This window comes from Tuber melanosporum, assembly GCF_000151645.1.
Source record: "Tuber melanosporum whole genome shotgun sequence assembly, scaffold_58, strain Mel28".
In the NCBI taxonomy this organism is placed as follows: Eukaryota; Fungi; Ascomycota; class Pezizomycetes; order Pezizales; family Tuberaceae; genus Tuber; species Tuber melanosporum.
The window spans coordinates 236,953-247,514 of record NW_003299104.1 but is presented as its reverse complement, the minus strand read 5'-3'; the positions used below and the strand labels follow the sequence as shown (position 1 = coordinate 247,514).

The 10,562-nt window shown below is 45.7% G+C and overlaps 1 protein-coding gene; it reads right to left on the bottom strand.

Annotated features, from left to right (window-relative positions):
- Nucleotides 1–1,897: 1,897 nt before the first annotated feature.
- GSTUM_00009521001 (uncharacterized protein) lies at nt 1,898–3,064 on the bottom strand (the record flags this gene model as incomplete). XM_002840765.2 has 3 exons in its annotated part: nt 2,994–3,064; nt 2,094–2,935; nt 1,898–2,017 (listed from the first exon to the last, which is right to left on the bottom strand). The coding sequence occupies exons 2-3, from the start codon at nt 2,178–2,180 to the stop codon at nt 1,898–1,900; spliced, it is 207 nt and encodes a 68-aa protein (XP_002840811.1). The 5' UTR covers nt 2,181–2,935; nt 2,994–3,064.
- Between the last annotated feature and the right edge of the window lie 7,498 nt (nt 3,065–10,562).

Here is a 10,562-nt window from a genome sequence, read left to right as displayed (position 1 = left end):
GTGGTTCAGAATCATCTAACAATTTAGCTAACAACACTGTATGGGAGAAGCAAGGCTCACGATGGGATTCAGTTTCTGACTCTATCACAGCTCGCCCCTTACAGGAGAAAGTAGTAATTGGACCTGGAGTCGGTGTCTCACAGTCAAACTCACAATCAGAGTCCATAATAGTCTCTAATTCTGAGCCAGGCTTGGTTGAAGTAGTAGAAGTAGTAGGAGGGTTTGTAGAAAAGGCTTCGGAGCCGCTATCGTCAGATGTCTCAGCGTCAAAGAGCCAAGTGCGTAAATGACTTGGGCTACCAGGAATAGGAGGGATATGTCCCACTACTGGGCCAGAGGCAGAGCGTAGAGCTGGAGGCATTAGAGAAATATGAGATAGGCTTAGGCGAACTTAGTGATGTATTATGCTAACCTACTGGCTCTATTAGCCCTTATTTATGTTCATGAATCCTATATGTACTCATGAGATATCACTCGCACGCTTGGAACTACACACCATTACCCCCTTTTATGCGGTAATCTTCAGATACTCAAGACAATTTTTACTCTCATAATTCTCACTCGGATCTAATGGATATAAGCATGATCGTTTGACTATATCAGTTGACTATTTACTAGTGTTGATTCAAGTGAGAATACCAACACCTATTATCCCTTCTCAATTCAGCATCCAATCGTTGTTGCGCATGACCCTATGTGGGAACACACACTTTTTCAAGTGTTCCAAAATTACCTTCACAACGGAGAGTGACTACCCCTGCTCTGTACCATGAATTCATGATCCTACCTTGTACCAGACGTGTCTCATAAAGGCTTGTGTAACTTGGCTGTACTGTACCACACTTGCTTTTTTTAAATCTAAACAGGGTAGCCTCGTAGAGCTGTCTCGTTAACCTACAAGCCACATGGGGGATGTTTAAAACAGAATGTTATACGGTATCGCACTAGAAAGAAAAAATGTACAGGAACGCCAAAGGGTCACGTGTGGAGACCTTTGTTAATGGTGGGTAAAGGTGGAGGACCGATCGCACACCGGTAGACGGTATGATACATAAGCGGTTTTGCTTGGAACTTGGGTACTCGCGTACGGGGGATGTGTGGGAAATGACAATCATCCTTCTCTTCATTTGTCCACACTTCGTCATTTAGCTAAGCTAACGGTAAGGAGAGGCATATAGATAAAACATCATCAACGCATCCTGATCGTTTCGTAGATCGCCACTCCGCTCTTTGTGCCTCCGCACATGCTCCATCCCCTGGCGCGCTCCGGTGATAACAGAGGGAAAACATGCCTAGAGAATCTCCTCCGTAAATCACCGAAAGGCCATACCGATCTAACATACCCCTGAAATATCCATCGGACTCCCGAAGCTTCCATGATACACTCCAGTCATCCAATGTCAATCTAGAACCCTCGACATTCTACAGCTTTTAGGGATGACCTCCGCGCAATCCGATAGCTTGAATTTTCAGAAGACTTCTTTCTTTCAATAGCAAGAGCCTGCACTTGTTTCTTTTTGCGTCGCAGGCACGGCGTATTGGCCGCATACGCGTACCTGCTTATTTTCACCAAGCGGTCTGTGTTCGCGGGGGGGACAAAATGGCGGAGGGGGGGTTGGGGTGATCTCTCCCTTCACCTTAATCAATGTAGGATAGAAGAGAGACTTTATAGGCTGGAGGTATAATCTGATACCGGTATCATATGTTATGTTACGATGCTGGAATTTTGGCTGAGGGCGGGGTCTGGGGTGGAGGGTTTCTAGTCTCAACTTCTAAAGAGGAACAAAAGGCGCCTTAAGTCACCCTTCCTGCCCCTCAATTCTACAAAGAGCGCTATTTAATTAGTTGGTTAGTTAATTGGTTCATGTGGTTCGCCCGGAGATACCAACTGAGAAGGCTATTGACGCCACGAATAGTTGTGGAAACTAGCCGGGGGCGCATGGGCCGGGACCGCTGGAAGGGAAGCTGGGAGCATAGGACCCCGGGCCCCGGCGACGTGCGCTAAGTCCAGAATTCCCTTCCAATACCTGGTCAGCCCAAATTGACCCATTCCGCAGAGAACATCTGGGTGGATTGTAGATGATGTTTTATACCTGACTACTAACTAGATCAAAACTTTTGGTTCGATGGCCGTTCTTACACCGAAGATATCCACTTTCATCCCCCACCTCAGAGAACATCGATCCCTATGAAAATCCACCGGGATTTCGCGCTAGACTGCTAAACTCCTGTATAATACATAAACCATTACAGAACTCTGATAAATTATAAAGCCAAGGAGAGAAGGTGGATAAAGTAGGAGCTAGGGGTTGTCATGTACCTTTTTATGGGGCCCCAAGAAACTTTTAAGTCGCTTTCAAGCCAGTTGATACATCGTACGTCATGGATTCAATCTCAATCCTTTTTATTTGGGCTTCAGCAGAGTTGGGTTACAAGTGATTCTCTAGACAATGTCAAATTCCCTTTGTTTTTGCCAAGGTAGTGTTGGGGACTGTTAATTTGAAGATGTCCATCTTTCGCCAAATTTGGTGTAACAAATGATGTTGGGCCAAAGGCTCTGAGTTAGTGGGGCACTTTATATATGTTCCCCCATCCTGTTGGCCTCCGGAGGGAAATATTTTTCCATCAATAGTTCGTTTACGAGTAGTTTCCCATGGTCCTATACGTAACCCGTGCCGTCACTGGCTCCCTAGTGTGAGAACAATAAGCTAAGAACTTTAATTTCACCGTTGGAAATCATGGATGCTTCTCATATGCTCAGGGTGTTGTTTCATCGTTCGGATAAAAGATTTGGAGGTGCGTTTCGGATTAAGGCATCCGTGGGAGGAAATGATGTATCCGCCGGTAGCAAATCATGCACCCGTCGGAAGTAGTACTAGAGAGCCAATGGAACGGGGCGAAGGTTACGAACGGTGAGAGTCTTTGTGAAGCCTATCTTTCTTTTTATCAGCGTGGGAGTACAGTACCCAGCGGAATGGGAGCCTTGCGTGGACGAGAGTTGGTATGTGTGGCAATCAAGGGGAATATAAGGTGGTATCGGCCTTAGTTGCGATTCATATAATATACTCCTGTCTTTACCGTTTAGTTAGTTGAGTTGAATAAGCCAGCGGAGAGTTGAAAGAGAACGAATGAAGGTGATCGGGTCGTATTTTGTCGTATCATATTAGTAATTGTGTCACAAGTATCTGACGAGACAATTGGATTGTTTTCGGTTAAAACTGCTAACTTTACCGATGCCGTTGTCACATCCCTCCTTCTCCACAGCATCGAAGAGCCTCATCAAGTTCAACCAGCCAACCCTACCTCCAATCCACCCCCGACATTCCCGAGAGCTTTCCTGCCGACAAAAAACAGAAAATTCCGGTATTTTTTGTAATAGTATTGACTTGTTCAATCATAGCCAATCTCGTCCGATAACAACTCTGTCCATCATGTACCAAACATGTTGCGGTTGGCAAGAAACGAGCAGAAACCCTGCCTTAGTTATCCATCCCTCTTAGAGCTCGGGATACCCATCCTGGCCCTCGATATTGGGGGGCTGATAACGTAGGGAACTGCCAGGGCACGAAAGAATTTAAATCCCGGTACGGGGGTGGAGGAGGGGGTGGATCAAGTCATGCTGCATGGTTTTTGTGGTGGCAAACCGGAGGTGGCCAAGCCATGTGTGGATATGAAGTCGGGGGGGCGGTCCCGTCATGTCCCGGGGACAGGGGAAGAAATGAACTAGAACTAATAGGTGATGATGCTAGATCATTAGTACGGTAGTTGGCACCTTACGCATTGGGCCGGAGGGCGAAGGGTTGCTCCGGCTTGCTCCTACGATCGTACTCCGACCTCGCAACACGAGGGGACAGTCTCCAACCAGCATTTTGGGTACCCTGCTCATACAAGTCCCTAAAGGATTGGAGGAATTTCCTCGAGAAATAGACAATGCTTTCCGGGACAGGAAATGGGATCGGTAGCCGAGGGTCGCGACTTCCCAGGATCGTTGGGATGTCAGAGACCTTTTATTTTTCCCATCTAGATTTGCCTATAGTGACTATGGACGAGCATACGACAGAGTATTAATTCAAACGCTGGACTTGGCAAGTCAGATTCTACAAAAGTCCCCCGACACTGGGTTGTTCCTTACCGGGAGACCTCATATCTGAGATGAGATCGTTGGACGAGTATTGAGCACAGTCGCACGCTGTTGCCCTGGACCTTATTCTATCGGATCGCTGGCTGTTCCGGACAATTTTCAGGATTTGTTGAGATATGATAGATATAAATACAACCTACGGTGGCGGAGTTTGGGTATGTTCCATCCCAGTGGTAAAGAAATTCGCTTGTCACCCTGCGACTGGGATATCACTTGAACATCCATCTATCCTAGTCACGAAGTAGTTTTTGGGTTTTGTTTTTAAAGACCTTGTGTATGTTTTATATATAAGTCCTCATAAGTTGACCCCCCCCTCGAGCTGCTTCAATGCGTTCTCTAGCCGACAACATTTCCCCCCTCAGCAATGCCCGCTTTATCAACCCCGCCTCCGTTATGGTGCTCTGCAATGACCTGTATGCCCAACCCACTTTGAATGCATATTAAGAATCCATTATAATATCTTATGGCTTCATCCACCCGGGTGTAGAGAGGCATATGTGATCCCCGGGCAAGTGATTCTCCAATCCAGTAGCGAGGATCTCACTTGCGGGCGGTTCTCCCGGAAGGAGAAACCCGGACAAGCTCCCAGCATGAGTGCAACGAAAAAAGAGATCTACAAGTATGGATTAGCTAACCATAAAAAACTAACAGGATTCACAATACATCCAACCTCCACTATCCCAATAAGCAGTACAGTGGGATTGGAAGCGTTACAGCTCACCGGCCCAGCAGGGATGTTGAGTGGGAGTGGGGACAAGGGGTAACTATTTTAAGTTATGCTTATTTTCGTATAAATGGACAGTGAAGGGAAACGGCAAGGCACGGATTATGCCAAATCTGCACTGGTACATGAGGATAGATGAAGAAATGGCGGGTTAGATTGAGTTCACGGAATATTAGGCTTAAGGTTGGGGGAACGACGCAGACGCGCACTGAGGTGACAGGAGGAAGGAGAATGGTGTCTATAAAAAATACTAATATCGTATCCCAGGACTTGGGATGAAGCACGCTTCCAATGATACTTCTTCATCAGTCTAATCTTTCCCCGCACAAACCCCCAATTCCCCAGATTCTCCGAAATTATTTCACGAATATTTATTCTTCATCATCCCCTATCGCTAGTGAATTTAAATTTCCCCCTTTCGCTATGACTAGGATAGGTTGGAATTTATGATACTTTCCCGTTAAGGCATCCGAGCCGTAAAGTAGCCTACTCGGAAGCAGGCCGTCGACTAAATTATTGCACTAGTACTTTCTGCTCAGATGGAAAGCTAAAAATCTCTAATCCCAATCCGCGTAGAAAACATGCTTGGCGTCCAAAATTTTCAACATATTTTGCTCCAGTATTTATCGTGTGATAGCTGTTTAGGGGCGGGGTGGTATTGTGTGTGGCCTGCCCGACAGGAACACTAGTCAAATGCTCCTACTCTACTTTCCCCTCCTCCGAGCCACCCCCCGATACTAGAACCTCCTGCATGCAGGGTTAAGATTCCGGTTGATTCCTACTAGGTTACCCATAGCGGAAGTCTTAAGACTTAGTAATAGGAAAGTAGGGTCGAATATTGAGTGCGTTGGACTACCGTATTTATTGAAATTTTCGGCTCCATCACCCCTGTCATTTCTACTTCTGTCGATGACATGGGAGAATGGTGAAATGAGTAGTCGGCGATGAATGGACATCAAGGAACAAATCAACCGAGACCTTACTAACGAAGTTTCTCTTGGCAGTTAATAAAGAGAGACGGATTTCCTTCGCTTGATATTGACAATTGGTCACTTTGTTTTCCCCCTCGCCCATCACCCCACTGCAGAAATCTAAGTTATTACCCATCTTCCTTGCTTGCTCAATGTGTAGTTCTCCTCATTCCTTTTCACCTTTGTGAAAAGTTTTCAATAATTTGTAATACTTGATCAGCTCGGGCGAGAGGGATAAGTTGTTTTCGCAACAGTTCTGACTAAGCCACAACCTTGGCACGACTGGAGCCTGGACACACGCTTGCTCCCGATTCCAGTTGGTTCCTGCTAGACTACCATACCGGGAGTGGAAGTTTTGGACTTAAGGAGGACTCAGCAATCGAAATAAAATTGTATATCAAGCACCATCAGATTATTTATTGAATTTTTCCGCTTATTCCCTGTGTCCTTTTGCTGGCTGCTCTACCTACCCCATATTTAAACCTCGTTAGCACATATATGGGAAGAAATGACGTATCGTCTGAATCAAATCATGCATCGGTTGGAAGCACTGCGAGAGAGTCGAAGGGACGGAGCAAAGGCTACGAACCGTGGGAGTCTCTATGAAGCCTGTCTTGATTTTGTTAGTTTAAGAGTGCTCTGAGGAAAGAGAGAATTGCGTGGACGAGAGTGGTATGGTGGTGGTCGATGGAAAGATGGGAAAGTGCTTTTTTTTTTCGATTCATATGCTTGAGTGGCGGGATTGAAATCAGGAGGTGGCTAAGAGAGAAATGCGAAAGGGACTTCTGATTTCAATACGGCTGCTTGAGTATACTCCTGTCATTTCCCCTTTAGTTAGTTTAGTTGAGTGATTGACCAGGTAGAGCAAGAGGGTTGGATGAGAAGGAGCGAACATCCCCACATGCCCCAAAGTCGTGCGCTGGTGGTCGGAGTCTTATTGTTGCCTTACTAATCGTTGATGTTTCTCCGTTTAAATGCTATCATAATACCGGTATTATTATTATTATTATTATGGAAGTGATTTTCGCTTTGCATACCGGTACAGTACGCCTCTCCTTCAATGCGATCACCAGGGATTAGAGAGAAGTGGGGTAACAACCGCCGGATAGAAGTGTTCGTGATCCAAATTATGTTAAATCGCAATCGCGCAATACAGTTGCGGCTCATAGGTTATCACTGTGGGTATGGAACCCCGAGTATGCTACTTCCTTGGTTCTTAATTTTCATGATCTGGGCGCATCTTCTGCGATTAACGGGAGGACGACAGGAGCAGGCATGGGGTGAAGACGGCACTCAAAAATTTATCGCCTAGAGACAGCTTCGGCACTCCATCCACCTAATTCTTGCAAAAGAACCTAATCGCCTTGTAAGAGCTTATGGAGGCTCCAGAGACCTTATTAATGCGCACTTAAGATACCTTTGACGCTGTATTCTCTCCGTGGGTCTCCCCCGGTGGTAGCAGTTCAGCGGGTGGAGAAAGGAGCGTTAATATCCCAGGTACCCTTAATGGCCTACAAACATACACATTCACAGACACTGGCGAGGCAATAAGTTCCGCCGCGGATATCTCCTCCTCCAGACCTAGCCTCGCTACATCGCCCTCAGTGTGTATTAGAGGAGGGGCATCAACACCGAGTACCCGAACCCGTGCGAAGAAGCACTGGGCTGTTAACCCCCGCCCTACCAAGGAATCATTGCATGCACATCCGGTGCCTAATAGATCCAGCACGTTATCCACGAATACCACCACCTCCTCCTCTGCGGATCAAAAAGCGGAGACCTGCCAGCTCCGTGAACGGGGAGTTTCCCTTCACCCCCCCAACCCCACCTCGCCCCGAGCACACCAGCCGCCACCCCCGCCGCCCCCCATTCTTTCGAGGGGAGGGGGTAGTCTTCGAGTAACTAGTATCAACAATTTTATTCTTCATGGCGGAGACCATCGCCTATCCCCCGTTCTCCCCTCCAGGAGCTGCCGGCCACACCTACGCACTGGATCGGCATACTCTGCGGGAATCATTGAGCCGTCGTTCATGAAGAAATTAGCGCACGAAATGCAAAAGTGGATAGAAGAGGAGAGAAGGAAGAGATGAGCCATGGGCGGGGCTAGCGCGGAGATGTGGTGCGAAGTGGAGAGGGAATTGGCGGCATGGGGATGGGGATGGGGATTGGCGGTTTGGGGCTCCGCCGGCGTATCGTCTATGGCTTATTTTCTTGGAATATCCGCTCGCTCGTTTGGCTTTCTGTGGCCCCTATTCTTTCTTTTTCTTGCTAGTTAGGGGCTTGTATGGTAGATTGGCGCAGGTGGGCATTATTTTTTTTCATTCCTCACCTACTCTTTTGCATCCGCGTTGCCTTGCGTTGGTATCACTGGTTACTACTTCATTCACTTATTCATCAGCCAATGCCTCCTTTCCTTCCCGTCCCTTCTTCCATATTATAATACCTTTTCCTTTAGCTCTCGCACTGGCCACAGGGCTCGTTTTTCCACCATATACATTTTTCACCCTGCCTCCACATCTACTCTATTCCGTTCATTTCTTCAAACAGGGTTAGACAGTTTGCCTAGTTAGATATATGGTGCGAAGTGCTTAAAAGGTGTACCTGGGAGGTGCAATTTTGAAATGCTTGTTTTGAGTAAGAGTAAGGGGTTATAAATGTTAAATTTTTTTTTAAAGGTCCTATGTTCAATTTGTACCCACATCTAGTTTTTATAAAAGATATTATTTGTTTTAATATTAAAATACACCCTCTGGCTTGACAAGAAAGCAGATAAATGCTGCTAACTGATTATTTACATATTACTAACCCGTCTATGAGACTTATATCTCTTATTTACAATGCTGGCATACTCAGGAGAACCATAAACTACCTTTTGGCGATATGCCTCCATAATTCTATCAGTGCCAGCCTAATACTTCCAGATAAGTTTGTTTGATATCCCAGCCAAGGCAGTAGGAACCAGTTTTTTCAAAGACTCAAAGTTATACCCACAGTTTTTTCTTGTATATACCTTGGCAGCGCCTCAAAAATACTCAATAAAATTGAGTTCACAGTGAAATTCAGGATAGAAAATGACTTCATGCCCTGCAGCCAAGATAACCTCCTCAATCAAACTCTTCTGATTCTGAAAGTCAGGCTGCATAGCTAAAAGAGCATGAGCACAGTAGGTCTCACCTGCCAAGTAGTATGGATTTGGCATCCCGCTCTTACTAGTAGTGGACTGAATAGAACATTGTGCCAGAATCCTTTGTCCATTCTGTGGCCAGAGACCACACTTAGTCAGAACAGTCTTAAGACCTTTAGGTCCACCATTCCAAAAGTCATGGACTGCATAAAGCCCTCATTTGGATAATTAGAATCTATAACACAGGTATCATACATTACCTTTACATTCTTTCTGCCGGATTCCAGATTCATCTCAGAAACTCGCAATGAATCAGTGGCATATTTGAGATGGTTGCATGCATTGTCAAAGGCAAATAGTACCTTGCATCCAGGAAACTGTGCTTCAAATATTGGTATTGCCTTATCTACAATTTGTTTGAGCAATCTGTCTCTATTGTAGGCACCAATATGTGGAGAGGAAGGAATGTCATGAATATGGCTTGGCATGGAAAAGGTTTTCACTTGATGCATAGTTATGAGTCATAGGTATGTTATTGTTTTGCACATATGATACAGTTGGATCACATGATGTTATGGTTTGATAGGTTTCGCACATGACTCGAATATGAGTCATAGGACGTGCACCTGGCCAATATGCCTTGCAAGTGTGCCTTGCGGTTATGCCTTGTGAATATGATTTATATTTAGTACAGGACCTAGTTGTGAGGTCATGGGTTTTGTACATGTGACACATTTGAGTCATATGACTTGTTTATTGTGTTATGATTGGTTTATGAGTTTGTGCACATGACCTTGTTAGGAGGTCATAGGTTTTGAGCATGTGACCACTTTGGTCATATGACTAGTTTGTCATGATTTGGTTTTACGCATGTGACCACTTTGGGTCACATGACTACAGGTGGGAAAAATACTATATAAGGAGGCCAGGATGGCCCAGGAGGATAGGTTCTTCACACTTTGTTCTAAGTACTTTTCCTCATCCTTGCCGTCGCTTTGTCCTGAGTGTTTCTTTCATACTCACAATGGGCCTTGATGCCTTGGATTCTGGGGGAGATATCTGAGTTCGCTCAGTAGTTCCTGGGACTCTTGGTATTGAGGTCTGTTTGCGTTGTGTAGTGGATTACTTGTTTGCTTCTCGTTTCGTTGCCTACTGGTTATCTCACAATGCTCACACTTTGAGCTATTCATCACGGTCGCCTACTAGCTCCTTTCGGTAAAATGTCTTCAGCTTTCTGTCTATCGTCCACTCGCAGGTTTCGCGTTCCATTGAGGTGATTGAACTTTGTATTTGGGGGGATCACCCGTGTTGTTCTTTGGGCCAGCTCATGTTACTTATTGGGTTTTAATGGAGTCCTTAGTTCTCACGATTCAAAATGCCTACGAGTTTGCTTAATGACCATCCTGCATCCTCAACCCGTCATACCGGCCGCATCACTACTCAGGTGGCAGGCCAGTACCTGTCCAGCCCCTCCTCTTTATGTTATGTTTCTACAGTTAGAATCTTACGATGTTGTTTATTGCCATTCCCTTAGAAGTTTTATCCTTGCGGTATTTACAGTGGTAAAGCCAGGTGTCTCCTCCTCACCTTAGTGGGGATGGC